An 18,169-nucleotide genomic window follows, 5' to 3' on the forward strand; every position below is an offset into this window, starting at 1 on the left:
AAAGGAACACTGAAAAAAAAAAAATCCAGTTTTTCACAGAGGAAAGATGAACAGAAAGCTCTCCAGCAGCCTTGAAAACACCGACATCACAAGAGTGGCATGGGTAACATCAACAGTAGATTCTCCTCACCTCCTTCTATGTAAAAATACAATTTAACATAACACACATTTGTCCCTTTTATTTTAAAGATTTTTAATGTACAACATTGTATTTACAAGGTCTAGTATATTTACAAAAAAAAAAACCCCCAAAAAAACCCCCAGAAAACAAAAAAACGTGGCACGACGTACAATTGACTGGTCTCTCCTCACAAGTGTCTTCAGAAAACACAAAATGGATAACTTTAAATAAAATCTCTATATCTCTATATCTTTTGATCATATTTAAAGAATAGTTCTCTTGGCTTCTCTCGCAGCTGAAAAGTGCTGTCTTTTACCCAAGAAGAGAGAAGCATATCGTTTAGAAAAGTATGTGTCACTCTCTCGTCTATTTTACCTCCGAATACAAGCGGTAGCGTTAACTGCACTATCTGTTTGAATAGTTTGATGCTGGACACATTCAAGAGCACAAACATCAATTGGTCCTAAATTTAAATTCTAGATTAAGCCTGAGATCCAACTGGTTTCAGAGCACAACCACGGAGTAGCCTTGTTTGATTCAGGGCGAATCTGAATTCAAAACAAATTGTTCTGAATTCAGTTTAGCAATGTCAGAGATGCTGCTCCATTTCGGCAATAGTGAGCCAGGTGAGACGCAGTCTTGTTAACGGAGTGACACTAATGATGACTTCTGACAACACCTGACTGAAAATAATCAACTTTTACGGGAGAAACAGACACCACTCTAATTTTCATTTGATAAAAACTTATAGAAATACCCATTGTCCAGAACAGACCAAGATTCTTTCACTCCTGAAAACATTGTGTTTGTACTGTACATTTACACATACACAAACACACACAGACACACACAATCTGTGTGTTGTGCGTAGGGTAAGAGGGTCGGCACTATTCTGAGTTTTCCAATAGTCATAAGGAGAGGGCCAGATGAATTGGAAGCTACGCTGCAAATGTTCCAGAGCGCCACCTACAAAGACACGCTGACTCAGCAAAAATCAGGGCAGCACATGAGAAAAAAAAAGTGCCTCCGAATGAGAAACAAAGAGGTCAGCTGTACGGGAAGAAATGGAAAAAAAAAAAAAATTACAAATACAAACATGATTTAAAAAACAACAACAAAAAAACTCACTTCTTACACATGTCATTTATGGTATTTTTTTTTTTCCTGACAGAACATGTTTTGCACTCTTTCAACACAAAATACTCTGCAGTTTCTACATAAAAGGACTCACATATAAAATTGCCTCAGGTAATAACAAACTACCACTGAATCCTTGTTAGGATATACACTTATGAAAAAGGGCTTGAGGAAACTGAATTGATTTCTGAGACATCATTAATGTGCACTCCACATTCTGGTATTGACACCTACAAATGTAAAGAGAAGATTATTGAAATACGAGCCTTATAGAGGCTCCTAGGGTATGTCTATGCATCAGATTCTTGTTTAAATGAATTTAATGTTTGTAGCTGCAATATTTAAAGGCAACAGCAAATGACCAATCAAAGGCAAGTGAAGGTAAATGCACTCCTGCCTATGAAATAAAAAACAGAAAACAACAAATCAAAACAAACAAACAAACAAACAAAAATGGTAAAGACGGGCCAGATGTAGTCTACAGGGCCAAACAGAATTCGACTCACCTCAGAGAACAACATGTCACTCAAGTCTCATCAAAATACCACTAAAAGCTTATTAGGACTTTTTTTTTTTTAGCCCTTGCATCGGTTTCCTCACACCTAGACCTGTTTACACCGGAAAGGTCTGGATCTGTAGAAACAATATGGCAAGAACCACGCTAAAAGCATGAGCGTAAGTCAGTCCCATCCGGTTTAAGATAAATGCTCAAGAAAGATGGGGAATGTGAAAATAAGGTGGATATCTGGTGATTCGCTCATCATTCAACGTAGAGAGGAAACTGTGATAAAATTGATTGGAATGAAGTCATTGAGTGTGTCCACCCCTTGGCTTGACTAACTGAAAGTCTGTGGCTCCCGGCAGAATAACTTCTTGAATAATTTCAGAGGGTTTTACTCATATTTGACACATGACAACAACAATGAAACTGCTAAGCCATGCCTGAGACAAAGCTGTCAATCATAGTCACAGTCACTTTGAGAGTTTTGTACCAGATATGACACATGTTAGAAGCATTTGTAATGCAAAGTGCTCCAATGTACCTGTCAGCTTCTTGGACAAAACAAAAGACAATAAATTAAACCACTAGCAACTTCCTAAACAAAAAAAAAAAAAAGAAGGAAAACACAAAATAAAATCAAGCTAATTCATATATCTATGATTCTCACTGGGGAACGTTAATCTTAATATGACAGTCTTTGTTCAATAGACCAGGCTCCACATGAAACTAAAACACAATAAATATCTTAAAAAAAAAAAAAAAAAGACATCTGTCCATGTCTGTTTAGCAGATTTTGTTTTCTGTTTGTTTTCTGAGAGGCAACCACACATTAAAAAAAACAAACAAACAAACAAAAACAAAACAACACTCACTCAGTCACGGGCCTGCCCTTATGTATGTACTTATGGCACCACAGCAAGCTCCACTACTTTCATTATTAACACGCACACACATATACATATATACATATATGTGTATGTGTATATATATTTATATATATATAATTTTTTTTTCTAAAACCCTGAACACTCAATGTCCCTACAAGTACCAAACTCAACTTTGCTGGATTCAGTTTGTTTGTCGTTGTCCTTGTAGTTTGGCGTATTGTCTTTTGCCGGCGTAAAGTGCAACAGTGCTTAGTTTTGTCCCATTTTCCTGGCTCAGGAGGGTCCTCCATTAGCTTTGGGGGTGGGGTGTGTGTGTGTGTGTGTGTGTGTGTATGTGTCAATAGGTTGGATATATCTATCAGTGGAGAGGAGTCTGCAGATGATGACAGTGACTGTTGGCATCACATCAGTGAACGCTGGCATTACGTTGGTACCATATGCGTCTTCAGTCGTATAACGTCGACTTCAGGGGCTTCACAAGACCCTCCTCATACACCTTCAGAATGGCTTCACACACAAATTTGTATTGGCTCTGTAAGGGGAAGATGAGGAGAAAAAAAACTTTAAGCAAGCACTGGACAGCTGAGTCCTACAGGTCTACGCTGCAAGAGTTCTTCCTCGTGAATAAACGGCACAGTTCTGTTAGCCAAAATGTACGTGAATGCGTGTGTGTGTGGTTTTTTTTGTGTGTGTGTGCGCGTGTCCACACATGCTCATAAGAACAATACCACAACAGCCATTGTATTCTATGTAACTTTGCAGGATATTGTGCAATTCTACCACAATAACCTTTAGAGAGTTTGTGAGAACAGTCAGGGCACATATAACGGGCAGCATCGTATCTGTGTTTGAGGTGAATGTCTGCTAGACTGAGTGTGTGTGAGTGTGCGTCCTCTGGTCTCCTAAGTTTGGTCTTGTGCTTTCCTGCCTGCTGGGAGGCAGTCCTCATTAAAGCGCTGCATATCGTAATGAAATTAAAGCTGCAGCACCTTCTCAACCTCTGGGACTCTCTGCTGCCTTTTACTTATTTATTTATTTTTCTGTTTCTCCTGCAATCTTTCTTACTCTCAGACTCTCTCCAGAGAGTCTACCTGTATTCATATGGTGCAAATATCCTCTGTAAATTACAGTTTGTCTGTGTCATCAGAATTACACATTTCAGGGACTTATGTTAAGATGGGGTATGAATGTGTATGAATAAAACACAACAGCTGCTGGAACTCTCTAGGAATAATGCATAAGTGCTGAATCCCCATGTTACATTGATTTGTATTTGACCTAGGTCAAGCATGTCTTGCTGAGACAGCGTTTCTGAAAAAAAGAAGAAGGAAAAAAAAAAAAAAAAAAGAATGTGTCCCAAATGGATGTCAGTAAAATGACTAATATTGAAATTTTGAGCACTGCAATGACAAGTCCCATACCTGTCCATTTAAAAAAAAAAGACCACTCCCCACCCCCCAAAATGATGAAAGTCAAAGATCTGTAATTAAAAAAAAAATGTGTATCACAATAATCTGTGATCAAAGTCGTCGTTCTGTCTTACGAATGTTTCACAAAATCACAAAATGTTTTATGCAAAATCTTCATTCTCCTTACAAATAATTCATCAAAAATGCCAGCACAGGATTCACTTGAATATACAGACATTACACGGAAGACGCTGCCAGTATCTGAGATACATAATTTACGATTTATCGTGGAGGGAGGGGAGAGAGGTAAGGGGGAGTGACAGAGAGAGAGAGAGAGAGAGAGAGAGAAAGAGAAAATCGGACTTACAGGGGTCTGAATCATCATGGCTCTCTGATCCCTCATGGTTCTCACTATGTCTAAGGGATACACAGGCTGACTGCACTCCATCAAGCACATCGCCGTCTCCATGGTGATGAGCACTCCCGTCCTGCCAATCCCAGCGCTGGGCAGAACAAAGGGGGGAGAGAGAGAGAGAGGGAGAGAAAGAGAAAAAGAGAGAGAGAAGGAGGGAGGGGGATGGGAGAGAAAGCCAGAGAAAGAAGATAGAAAGTGATTAGTGATTTCTGTAGAGCCTCAAGGGAGTGTGTCTAAAGCACAGTTATGAAAAAAATAATATTGAGATCACCAGGTTTTGACAATTGTTGTGGATGAAGAAGACGTGTAAGGCATGTTAAACACGGCGAGCAGAGCGGAAACTAATGGTGCTTGAGGAAGGGGGGAATGGGGGGGGGGTGTCAGGGAGGCCCACAGACCATTGCTGTGAGTTGAGGGAATCTCTGGTTTTTAACTCCGCCATGGACTCAAGCTTTTACCAACCATACCTGACTGTCACTCCCTACAACTGGTTATACGTTAATGATTTTAAAACGACAGCATAATCCAGAATATATGATTCGACTACAAAGCAGTCCTTGTCGCCACAAGAACCATAAAATGTTGGTGAAGATTTGAACTATATTTTGGCTAACAATTCCCTCTTGGCCAAGTAAAACAGAACAGTTGCAAAAAAAAAAAAAAAAAAAAGTCATTCAAAAAGCAAAGGAATATTTCATTTCAAAATGAGCTGAGATTACACTGCTAATCTCTTAACCACACAAATCCCTCCAATATTACAATAAATGAGACTAAAACTCATTGCTTCTGTGCCAGACTCTACATTCATATGCGACCAAGCTGTTCTTACCTGCAGTGAACCACCACTGGCTCATCCTTGCCAGCCCTCTTACTCCGCACCAGAGCCACAAAGTCCAGGAAGTCAGTGGAGTCGTCAGGCACACCGTGATCGGGCCATGCCAGGTACTGGATCTGGGTGAGTTCCCTGCTTTCCCCACTCTGGGACAACAGCACACAGAGAGCAGCTACTCAGACCGTGACGTGGGGCCTTACTATTATTTACGTAAACAAGGCTTAAAACAAGCGTATGGATAAGTGCTGCTGACGTGTGTGAAGTCAGTGTTGCCTTTTTTAAAATCACTGCTGTCAAAAATTGTTTTGAAATCAAATTATTTGGAAAAAAAAAATCCTTTAACGCCGCATAACACGCTGCACACTTTGAACCCATGTCCATTCTGTTGCAGAATACGCTGAATAAAGTATAGTGAATTTACCTCAATATGGTTAAGAGTCATTTCTCTGACCAGAAAAGCAGAGTTTCCCTCTTCAGTCTGACAGGAAACCCGGAAACCACCATAGGTAGCAGTACCTGAGGGATTGGGCCAATACTGATGACATTTCACCTGCAATGAGGGAGGAACAGGTCAGTTAGTGCATCTAGCTAAAAATATCTATTCAACCATATACTTATAAAAAGCATCATTTTAAAGAAGTGGCCTTAAACGGATACCAGGGGGCCAATGACTGAACGCTACAGAGTACCACACAAAACAGTAAACCTGAAGCAGAGTAAAAACAAGGAGAACAGGACACCACATACTCTGCCTCGCTCCACCTGAGTGGTGAGCATGACCACCATAGAGGAACCCTGCTCCCAGGTCATCTGCCAGAAGTCTGGGCATGTGTTGGGCAAAGGTCCCTGGCAGGCAATGTAGCGGTTGATGAGGCTGGAGCCAGGTATTTCCATCTGAGGAGATCCAAGCAGAACAAAAATAAGAGAGTGGGGATATTTTTCTCTCTCTCTCCGTGTTTTTGTGTTTGGATATATACGTGTGTGTGTGTGTGTGTGCGTGTGTGTATGTATGTATTTTTGAAGTCTGGATAAGGTCAGTAGTTATTTTCGCTCACATTAGTGAAAATCTGATGGACGACTGGAAAAAAAAACAACAAAAAAAAAAACTCACATTGATGTAATTTGCATTGATGTAGTCATCTGTGCCCTTTAGAATGACCCGTGTTGCATCATCTGGTACAGAGAGGTAAACACAGTGTGAGTTCACTTCGCCTGCCTCATGTGAAATATCAAAGGAAATGTACATTTCAGGGTTAGTATACTCACAGGGTGAAATGTCTCTGTAGCGGTTTTTGGAAATATTCTGAGGTAATTTGGCACAGGACATTGTCATCCCAGGCCTCTTTCGGTACAGTTGCTTCAGGGGGAGAGAGACACAAGAGTCAATGAACCATCTGAAACATCTAATTGACAAATCTCTTCAAAATACATTGCGTGCGCATTCTACATGTCCCGTGATCCTTATGTTTCCTAACCCTCCCGCGGTCCTCTGATTACATGAGGCTGCAGACGAGGATTGGAAGTCTGAAATACTATCCTTAAAAAAAATTGAGAGCGTTGCTATTATTGTCCCTGGAGAGAGGAGGAGTGAGTATGTGTAGCAAGAGTGCTGTGTTGAAGATAAGCCTTTTGCACCTGCTGGAGCTGCAATTCAAAAGGTGCTACTCACATTTGTAATTCCACAGATGAATACACAGTGCTTTCTAGAAACTCAGCTACAGTCTGCTGCTTCTTTATAAAACTGAGTCTTCACCGGTATAAACACATTCAAAACCCCTTTCCCTAACTAAGACGCCACAATCACTACCTTCCACGTAGTATTACTAAACGCAGATTAAGCAGAAGTTTGAAATCTCGTATCTTATTCACTGTAAATAGAGGATATGATAGGATCTAATTATGGAGCTAAGCAAGGTTTTGAATACATAAATAATGTATGTATCTGTATTAAAGCAAAGGCATCTGCTGAACTAGCACATTCTTCTTTCAGACGGCACAACATACATCACTCCCACAGCCATACATTCTGTTAGATTATTCACCAGTGTCTGTGTGTGTATCAACAGACGATTAAAGCAGGGTACTCAGACAGGAATGTACTACAGTGAGATTGCTTGATAAAACACAGGAAGCAATAAAAAGCTTCTTGTTGATACGACCACATCCTGGCCACTTCCTCGACTTCGCAGAAACAACTTAACAAGGCTTTAAACAAAGACACGATGTTCTGGGGATTTCTTTGCCTAAATAACAATCTATATACACGGAGTCATTTTCACCAAGTCTACACAATCTTATTAACGTCTAGACTCGCTGATGAGCGAGGTCTTTTCTTTTACGCGCGAGATTTTTTATTTTTTTTTTTTTGTCTTTGGGAGGGAGCTGCTAAAAGTTCATGTTTTCCTCTCCGGCTTTCACTCGAGCGCATGGCGAACTACTTACATCAAACTGGGCCAGTAAGGCTCCGCTGTTCAGGCCCTCTTTAAGCTGCTGCATGGAGTCCTTCCAGGCATTCTGGTCAAGCTGAGATGGGTCTGTGGGGGATTTCTCAGGAATGTACTGGAAGTCTGGCTCAGTCTCCAACTTCTCTTCCACGACATCATAGATAGCTGGACCAGAAACAAACAAACAAAACAAAACAAAACAACAACAACAAAAAAAAAAAACCAAAGAAACAAAGAAAAAAAAAAAACAGTTTAGTGCTGTAATGCGACAGATCTGTGTGAGTCTGCGAACACAGACCACATCTGTATGGCAACAGTGCAGTGAGGCTCAAAAGATGGAAAAGAAAAAGGAAGCAGGGCGGCTAAAACACGGGTGTTATGTCACCCAGAATGCGGTCTCAGCATTTGAAACAAGCTCTTAAGTCTTAATGTGGGTCTCCTCATTTCCTAAGATATGATACCAAACCCCAAAACAACTGCTCCATCCTTATAGAGATAACCTTTTCCCATCCCTCAGCACCACCTCTTCAATGAGCAGAAAACAAGGTATGCCCAGGAACAGGTCTTACCATTGGGTCTAACAAGCAGGATAAGTTCACCAGAGTGACTTTCACAGCTGGCTTTAATGAACATCACCACTTGGTCGTGAGTGTGTTCTGATATGTCGCGTCCGTTTATCAGCACAACCTGGTCACCCTCATTCAGTCGAGGCACACAAAGATCAGCCTGAAACGCAGATTAGTGCAGTAGTGATTTAGGGATGGAAAAAACAGGAAATGGAACAACTGGAAACGCCTTTCTTGTTTTATTAAAGGAGTAACTGTGTCACAAGGAGCTCAACCGAACCCAAAATCGGTTGTGAAATTGGTTGTGCTCAATTGAAAATAGCAGCCCAAAAGTCTGACCTTAGCTGGCCACTTCACTAGCTCACCTATAGATGGCACTCTTCTGTGTTTATCATCAGCAAATGTAGTGTAGACAGCAACTCTATCACTGTTAGTATGGGGTTGGGGGTGGGGGTGGGGGGTGTTGGATGATGGGTGTAACTGTGCCTTACCGAAGTTCCTGGGGCCACTCGAGACACAATGACAGGCATCTTTTGGTCTGAGCCACCCTGAGAAAGATAAAGGGAAAGGGGGAAAGGGCTAAGTGAACTGAATCTCGGATATTTAACTTATCTGGACGAATTGACTGAAGTTTGTAGCAGGAACAAAGGACATATCTCACCTTCACATTGAAGCCAAACCTGCCGTTTTCATCTGGTTTCATTTTAATCAGCACCAGATTATCATGAGGAACAACTCCATTGAGCTGAGAACAGGAAAGGTACAAATATCAAATAAACGAGAGACTTGAGAAGCTCAGCAGGATTTTATAGTTAGGTCTTGGTTTTCACGATCCAGTTTGCACCGTGAGAGGTGCCAGAGAGCCTTGTTGCATTTTAAACACTTTTTCCAAGGGAGCCATGAGTGAATTTAATTAGATGCCTTTTGGACCGCAAATATCTCACCAGTTTTTCACTGCCACATTATAACCACAACAGAGATGAACCAAAGCAGGGTGGGGCTACTAAAATATAAAAGTCAGCAGGGAACCAGCTTTAAGATGAAGATCACACAGAGAAAGGCCTTCAACTAGAAACAAAAAAAAAAGGCAAAATGGGCTAAAACTAGACATCTTGGGTGTCATACCGTGGTCTTGTCTGTTGCCACGGGGACATCATACATCTCATTGATGTGGTTATCCAGATCTTGTTGTGAGTGTGATAGAATGAGCTGGCTCAGGTTCTTCCTGGACTGCTTAGGCGGTAGAGCAGGCGGTTGGCCGTCAACTCCCTCTGGAGACCTTGATATAGCGAGAGAGAGAGCGAGAGCAAGAGAGAGACAGAGAGAGAGAGAGAGAGAGAGAAAGAGAGAAAGAGAGAGAGAGAACAAATTTTTAGTTATAAGATACTGAGAAGATGTGTTAACCCCAGTATTCATTCCTATATATCTCTATTAGTGCTGGAATTAAACTTTGTTCTGATAACAAATTCGTGACACGCTTTATCTGGGTCACTCTCTCTATATAATGGGAAAACAAACATACTTAATCTGCCAGTGAGGGCAATCTGTTCCTGCACATTTCAGTTTATTGTTTCCCTGAGTTGAAATGAATACATAATGTAATTAACAAGTCAGTGACCCACTGAACTCTAAAAACACAAAAAGACGTTTATGCACGCACACTGCTTGCTCTCTATACAATGCTCAAAGAAAGAGCTACACTCTCTCTCTCCCTGTATGTGTGTGTGTTTCAGAGTCCAGAGGGCCGGTCAGGGGGTCAGGGACCCTCGTTTGGCCTCTCCCTGCCTGTCAAGGCAGTGTCATCACACAGGGGCACTAAAAGCTGAAGGGGAAGCTACAGCAGGGGCGAAAGGTTCAACCAAACAAAACCCACTGTGCTGATATCAACCACAGAGCAAACAGAAGGTCAGACAGCGGAAGTGACAGCTCACTCACGCTGTAATGTGGTCACTCCCTGTACACTGAACATAGGAGACCTTGTCAACCTGTTTGTACAATAAAGAAAAAGAGAGCAGAAAACAGAGTGGGAGAGAGAGAGGGAGAGGGTAAGCATGCATAATCAGACTAGGCTTTGTAAAGCTGCTGGGTTCTCTCTCTCTCAGGAGGCGTGAGCAGGTGGTTATGTCATCTTCTGGAGCTGTGACAGAGAGTTTAGCAAATGCACCAGTGGTCGTTGGATGAGTGCGCGCATGTGTATTAGAGCAGAAAGCTTGTATCTGAGCTATGTCCTGCATTCTGGTTTTCTGAATGATCTGTTGTTATAGGAGATGATGGGAAGATCCTGTCATTTGATATCAGTCAAAAAATGCAATCTTCAGGCTTGGTTTAATTCGGCGATGGGTCCAAAAGAACGAGCACGGGAAACTGCTCACTTCATGACTGGATGGCACCGGCTCTGGTTTTCAGTCGCAAGTTTATGAATACAAAGAATGAATCCTGACATACACGAAGATGAACGCCCATGTTTAAAATAATTACATAAATTTACATAATTAACAAACAGAAGTTCTTGATGCAGACAGGAGTCTGATGCTTTGTACTAACACACTGAAAAGTAAATAGGAAATTCCTAAGACAGCTTAAAGTCAATGGCTACAAAAGAAACAGAGAGAGGGAGGGGTGACACAAGGGAAGCTCTGGGGCCTGTGCATTCAACTATTCAATGAGTTCAATGCATCAGGGCAAAAAAACAACAGTATGCCATGCAAATATCCTCTACCGGCTAGGTCATTAGGCTTCAGTATAGACAGGACCTATTCAGAGAAAATACAAAGAGCTTGACAAGTTTTCCACAACCCCCAAAAAGTCAATGAATGTACTCCATGGCCCGAGAGCTGTAAACAGATTTTATGGCATCTTGGTGGGTGTTTTGCTTCCATTTAAGACTGTTTAATGACACCGGTGGAGAGTGGGAACACTAATTGCAAGCCACAGTCCCAAAAAAGGTCTTTCTCAATAGTCAAAACAGAAATTTTAGTGCCGCCAGTCAAATGCGCGATTAAGTAATATCTTTGCTCATGGGGGGAGGAATATTACTGCTTACACTCAACTGATACAGCACAATTCATTAAGTCAAAATTGCTCAGTGTGAATGAAAAGAGTTTGAGCTGTAAAATACTGTATAAAGCAAATTATTCTATTAAAAGTAATGGAAAACAACTGAGCTGAGGCTTCAAAACCACTGCCAAGTTGTTAAAATTGCACTCACATCCCTGTTTGCTGGAACGGCAGGATAGACTAAATTGAGATTCGAACTTTAAATAGTAATGCAAGCGGTTTCATTAATAATCCTGAACTTTGCCCTTGAACATCTTAATCCAAACTCCCTTGTTGGTAAGTAACCGACAACGTGACCAACAGTAATCCCAGAAACAGGTTCAGCCTCATTGGCCCGGCATGAAAAAATCCCCTAGCAACATGTCACCCTGACGATGGTTAGCTGAAACCATTGAGAGTGGATTCTATGAGGATTCTGGCAGGAAAAGAAAACTGACTGGCAGTCTGGAGATACTAAGGACGTTCTGTAACTCTGATGTCACACAAAGAGAGCTTTAACAAAATGAGCAAATCATCTTAATGAGGAGGTGGACTTACGGGGTAGAGTCCAGGCTGATGCTGTTAGCCTGGGTGGAGGAAGCTGACTTGTGGTTGGAGAAGGCTGGCAGACTAGGGGAGGCATGGATGACATGATCTACCAGGTGACCCATGGAAGACGGCCGGAGTCGCGGCCCCTCCTGGACAAACAATGAGTTCCTACTGCAAACAGATAAGAAGCAGCTGTGAGCATCCACCGGAACTCAGTGATTCACGCTTTCAACCAAAAATAGGACACGCAGCAATACCGCAGGACGATGAAGATTCTGCCTGCTCAGTTACACTGACTCAAATCATTTTTTTTCCAGATCTCTCTTATTTCTTCAGAACTGCCTTTTACATTCCTCTTCCTTCCTCTCATCTTTTTTTTTTTGTGTAATTCGCTATTATATCCATTTATTTCTTGTTTCCCTGCTATGTCTGTTTGGTACTGAAGACTTCTGATTTGGACTCCCTCTCCCTCTCCAGCTCCCCCTCTCATGTCTCAGTCTGGCTGTGTCTCAGCTCCAGGTACTCACCTGTCTGAGTGGATCACATCCTCCTTGCCCTCCAAAGGCTCATTCTTCAGTCTTGTGCCTGACCTTAAACTGCTCCCCGCTCTGAGCTTTAACACTACTGATACATTAGGGCTCCTGGCCAACTTCCTGCATATGGCATCTAGGCTTGTGTTTGATTCGTGTTCCTTTGATCGCCGGCCTGTGTGTACTCACTGGTTTGGGGTCCCGGGTGGAGAACGGGTAGGCAAGCTCTGTGTTTCCAGTCTCTCGTCAGACAGCGAATTCCTGCTCACCGCCTCCCAGTCCATCACTCCCATCAGCTTCCTTGCCAAGGGCTTACTGGGAGACCTGTGTGAATCAAGAAAAAAAAACAACCACACACACACACACACACACACACACACACACACACAGGAGTAAGCCAACAATCAGATCAGTCATACTCTTCTGAATGCCCCACCAAGTTCCATACGACAAGACATTGATTTTATTATTATTATTAAAACATAACCAATGATCAGGACTAAAAAAAAAGCAATTATGTAACCACTAACTATGATATTCATTCAGTTGACAGTGATTTTAATTAGTTAGTTTTTATAAACTGACCTGCGCACAGTATTTTTTGTAATATTTAAATTCCCTCTTTTTACTTCTCTGTATTGCAAAATTACACTTCAGTCTACTTGCTCACTGCATTAGTTCACAGCTAACTCTGGGTTAATTAAGACACTGTCCATTGTGTCTGCTAGAAAACTGAATAATATAACCACCAAGTAGGAACACAGAGAGCGCAGAAAATCATAGGGCGATATACAATTGGAGTACACAAGCCAAAATAACAATTCTCTAGAGAAGGCATCATCGTGACTCAGTTAAGTGACTGCATTTAGCAATCAATTCTACATGATCCAAGTAAATTAACATGTTTTTCATGAGTCTTTCACATGGAAAAACTGAACTTCGGTCCCTGTGATGAAACTGACTCACAGACACTTTGACTCTTTCTTTAAGTCAGATTAAATTTAGAAGTCTCTTTAAATTTACAAGGCTCTGCATTCTTTGGTCTATTCTTCTCCTAGCAAATTTCTCCATAGAGAGTCAAAATTTATCAGCTAGGCTTAAAAATTCTCAGAAGTCTGATCTTATCTTGTACTAGCAGACAAGCTTTAGCATGGTTAAATTGAAAGTGTTCTGTTTTCCATAGGAATGTTTAACTGCTTATAGTCAACTTGACTTGTGACAGTATAAACCGCACGTAAATCTCTTTTCTCTGAGTGGAAATTCCAGGAATAAGTATTTTAACCAAAAGGTTTGATCCTGTTATACAGCTTGGCATGAAATAATGTGCTACATCCTCTTTGACCATCAGGGTTTCAGTCATCTGACCCTTAATGAAGCCGCAGTAACTAGTCATTACATTTCCAAACAAACAAAGTCAAAATCTCAAACTGCAGACATCTACCTGTGTTGTTGATGTTGATGTAGTTGCTTAAGGCATGAAGGTAAAAAATGTCATAAATCTTTGAAGAGAGTGAATGCCATAAAGCTCATTTCAGATAACCACAACACAAAATGACCAAAAGACCACACAAACTCAAAGTATGGATGTTAAGAGTAACTGATTGGGGACTGCACACCCTTTTGCATATTTGGATCTATGTGGAGACAGGGCCTACATAAAAATATGACTTAACTCCAGGTAACCACTGATGGACTGAACGAACAACCTAAATGTCAGACAACACCAGTTCTGACCATCTGGCCGCTTCACTCGGCCAGTTTACTGGAGAAGCCTCAGCATTTGACAACTGGAGTCACAGGTACACTTACACTGTAAACCTTATACCAGCACTGTCTGCCATGAAAAAAGTCCTCTGGCATTTTTTTTTAACGCAACAATGTTCTCAAGATTAAAACATTACCTTTCAGGTCAAAACTTATCTACCCTCTGTCAATCAGTTCTGTGACACCACACAGAACAAGGCATCATTTCCATGAAACTGTTACCGAGAACAAACACTACTGTACTCTGTCTCCAGAAATCTATCCTTTAGAACCTACAGATTGAAAAAGTTGACTCCCTCGGTCCTGAGAATATTCCGGGCCAAAGAATGAGCGGTGTGTTCTGCTGTCTAAGTTTGTTTAAGCCATGCAAACCCCTGGCTGTAGTCGTCAGGCACATCTGATTCCGCTGCCCTGGGCTGAGTAGCCAAGACGGTGCTTACACAAGAAAGTTTTCAGGAGGGAGTTTTATTGCGACAGCCAACGCACATCGTGGCAAATTACCTGTGCCTCACCACCCTCACCCCTCTTTGACCCCTTTCCCTCCTCATCTCCAGAGCTGTCAGACAATAGCACAAGTAGTCTAGCTTATGATTTTCACAGGAACAGGCATATCTGAAGACAGTTTAAATGTATGTCCTTCATACAATGACTCTGCTTTTACCAACTACACTCCTAGTCTGAACACTATTACCTCTCTTATACACGCCAATGACTTAGTCAAGGACCTTCGTAAGGACTCTGAGATTTCGTTAACAGTGCACTGCGTTAGTAAGACAGGTCTGGATACACTGTGTTATTATGTGTAATGGTACAGACAAGCATTTTTAACCACTGGAACAATTAATTGGCCACAGTATCATCAAACTGGAGTAAATCAGAATCAGCAGCACCTCTTGAACCATGAGCTGAGTAGCTAATGGCTGCTTCTGAAGTGTTTGCATAGGCGAATGCTTCTGTAATATGACATTGATTGTTAAGGACATATGATCATGCAGAGTAACGCTGTAAATTGGCAAATGAAAGATTGAAAGATTACCTGGCAAACACCCTGTCTTTAATCCCCTTCTCCTTGCCATACTGCACAGACTGCGCCTCTGTCCGTCCACTGGAAACAAACAACAACATGCCATCATTGTTTTAGGTATTTCAAGTATGTAAGTGTCTCAGCTGTAGCTTGTAATTTGAACCAACAGTAAAGAATTTGCGCATTCATTTACCCCTTCATTCATTTTCTTTCTATCCACTCATTTTCTCCACACCACAAAATCAAACCCCTCATTAGACCAGAATTTCATTTTAACAGATGAAATGTGTTTGCACTGTATGAGTTACCAATTCTAAGCACTAATATACTTGAGAAGCAAGTTAAAAATGAATAATTGAATGCTCTGTGTTTTTCAAAACAGTCTTCCACAGAACTTAAAATGGTCAAAAAGCATCGTGCATTTTTAAAAAAGCTTCTCTCATGAATGCATGCAAGCTGTAGTCAACAGTGTCGGGTAAGGTTAAGTGCAATGAAGACTGCAGTCTACACCAACTATACTGAATCACAACACTGAGGGGGGGGTTCTCTTACCAGTAACGGAACTTGGAACCTAGGCTGAAATAGTGGGCAAAGAAATTCTTTTGCGGGGGAACGGGCTGATCCAAACGGAAGAAGGTGTGGTGCTCCACACAAGCCTTCCAGAGGTTCTTGCAGGCCCGGTAGTTGACCATGTTGAAGCCCAGTAGCGTCTCTCTTGTCTCACTCTGCAGAAAGGAGATGATGAGAAGAAGAGGGACAAACAGAGGGGGTCAGATAAACAAGGACGGAGGCGACATGTTCAGTATCTTATTATCCCGAGAGGAAATGACACGACTTGAACGATACACAAATAGAATTTTTCAAGGAGAAGTGTTGTTCTTCCATGCTGATGCCATCTGGCTCTATCAACATACAGCAGAGGGCTGAGGGCTACAAACAAGACGAATGTGTTAAGCTGTGTGTGACCCAGGACTGAGTGTGTGTCAGCATGTCCAGCGCCTCCCGTCTTAAGAGGAGCAGCGGGTGGAGGAGTTAGGCTGGTATGATCTACCAGGTCAACCAACGGGCAAGGAACACCCCAGAGGCACCCTGTTACAACAGATTCCTTAAGATCAGCCCAATCCCCAAAGGATACTTGCTGCATTCAGGTCAATCACTGGGCATGAGCTGAGTGAGAAACAGGTGTCAGTGCTTGGAAACAGAAACTGAGTTGATGTGTCTCTTTGAGGGTTTGTTTAATCTTTTACTCAGTCTTGTGTTTTCTTTCTTATATGAACATCTTCTCTCTTCTCATCTGAGTCTTTCTTCTCTGCTGTTCACTGCATGCCTACTCCCTCTTCCAAAAGCTTCTCTTTCATATCTGCTCCATTCTTTCCTCCACACGGGCCTCCATTTGGAGCGGGCGGTAGTCGGTAGAGGGCTTTGCTCTTGCGAGACCTATTTACACTAAAACTGGAGTCTTTGAGGCTTCATTGCTCACTGGAGACTGCAGAAGGGAGTGGAAATGGGAGGGGTTGGAGGGTGAGGGGTGGAAATGCATTTACTGCTCTGTTTTTGGCTCCATAAATTGCGGGTCTGCGACCCAAGCCAGTGCCCGCTGCCGACCCAATCAGGCTTACTCAGCCGCGTTGAGCCATCTGGGCATGAATTATGGATCATGACACTATTGAGTTCTGCTTTTAGTATAACTGCCTCTGAAAGACCCCCTACATTATTCAAGCGGCCTGGGTGCTTTCAGGTCTCTAGCAAAAGGGGGCTGTAGCCGTGGAAACCCCGTACCAGTGTGTGTGTGTGTGTGTGTGTGTGTGTGTGTGTGTGTTGGGGGGGGGGGGTGTACTGAAGGCCTCCGGCACCAAACATGATTCTTGATTTCAAATCACGTACGATTTCCACTCAAGCAAAATGCATTATCTATTGCTCATAATTAATAAGCAGCAAAGATTCTACTGTCTGTGCCATACCAGCAGGGTGCTAATTACACACACAGCAATACACATAACCAAAGATCAGCCATGATATGGAAGCAATGTGGCCTGTTCATTTGATACAGATACTCTGCTTAAGCACTTCGTTAATGCAGATTATTATTCATGGTCAACTTAATGGCTGACATGGTACCACTGGATCTTTTTCTGTATTCAAATGGTCATCAGTAGGCAAAGAGAATGCAGATGAGTGCTGGTATTTCAGCTCAGTAGAATTATACAGTGACAGAAAATCAATATTTAGCTTTCTCTGAATGCACACTTTTAATATACCTCCTAAAGCTTGGAGTTCAAATTTATAATGAAAGTGAGACGACCATATGGAACAGGAAAGTAATACCTACCACTTCTCTCCTCAGCTGAACAAAGAACTGTTTGCATTTAAAGGATATTTTCACAATCTTTAACCTGAAACAGAGAAAGACCAATAAATAAATAAATAAATAAATAAATGTGTTACTATTGCGGCAATATTGAGTCTCTAACAAACGTGACAAGAACAGAATCAGAGCCACTAATGATTTCTAAATGTCTCCTGACCTATTTTACCCCCCTCCCCCAAGCTCCACAGACTCCTACTAAAGCATGACTCACAGTAGAGTTAAAAATACCCCACATTATCATCTCACACACACACACACACAATCATGCACAAACATTTGCCCACAAAAACACACGTAACCATACGCAGTAACAATGTCACGTGAAAAGAAAAAAAAAAATCAAACACGGTGACACACACAGATACACATACATGACTCATGCATGCCAAGCTCTGGTTCATTCATCAGTGAGTAAAAGACATACAGACACTGAAAGGAGAATGTTCACGCCACAGAAAAACACTAACACACACATACAGATACATACAAACGCGCGCACACACACGCACACAGTCCATGCCATGAAGCTCACTCTCTTTGTCATAATCAATGTCTCTCGATTGCCTAGACGAGTGACATGGTAAT

At 41.8% G+C, this 18,169-nt stretch overlaps 1 protein-coding gene across 1 annotated transcript in view; it reads right to left on the reverse strand.

Moving 5' to 3' along the window:
- Positions 1 to 2,818: 2,818 nt before the first annotated feature.
- ptpn4a (protein tyrosine phosphatase non-receptor type 4a) overlaps positions 2,819 to 18,169 on the reverse strand; it is a 45,324-nt gene continuing 29,973 nt past the window's right edge. The window contains exons 11-27 of the mRNA XM_030785907.1: positions 17,546 to 17,609; positions 15,769 to 15,941; positions 15,229 to 15,297; positions 12,618 to 12,752; positions 11,908 to 12,069; positions 9,439 to 9,592; positions 8,975 to 9,058; positions 8,805 to 8,861; positions 8,317 to 8,473; positions 7,746 to 7,912; positions 6,570 to 6,660; positions 6,415 to 6,476; positions 6,051 to 6,197; positions 5,725 to 5,853; positions 5,301 to 5,449; positions 4,424 to 4,559; positions 2,819 to 3,179 (exon numbers count right to left, since the gene is read on the reverse strand). Of these exons, the coding sequence (XP_030641767.1) occupies positions 3,093 to 3,179; positions 4,424 to 4,559; positions 5,301 to 5,449; positions 5,725 to 5,853; positions 6,051 to 6,197; positions 6,415 to 6,476; positions 6,570 to 6,660; positions 7,746 to 7,912; positions 8,317 to 8,473; positions 8,805 to 8,861; positions 8,975 to 9,058; positions 9,439 to 9,592; positions 11,908 to 12,069; positions 12,618 to 12,752; positions 15,229 to 15,297; positions 15,769 to 15,941; positions 17,546 to 17,609 (2,023 nt within the window). The 3' untranslated portion in view covers positions 2,819 to 3,092. The remainder of the gene's footprint in view (positions 3,180 to 4,423; positions 4,560 to 5,300; positions 5,450 to 5,724; positions 5,854 to 6,050; positions 6,198 to 6,414; positions 6,477 to 6,569; positions 6,661 to 7,745; positions 7,913 to 8,316; positions 8,474 to 8,804; positions 8,862 to 8,974; positions 9,059 to 9,438; positions 9,593 to 11,907; positions 12,070 to 12,617; positions 12,753 to 15,228; positions 15,298 to 15,768; positions 15,942 to 17,545; positions 17,610 to 18,169) is intronic.

The sequence above is a fragment of the Chanos chanos genome, chromosome 10 (genome assembly GCF_902362185.1).
Source record: "Chanos chanos chromosome 10, fChaCha1.1, whole genome shotgun sequence".
Lineage (NCBI taxonomy): Eukaryota > Metazoa > Chordata > Actinopteri > Gonorynchiformes > Chanidae > Chanos > Chanos chanos.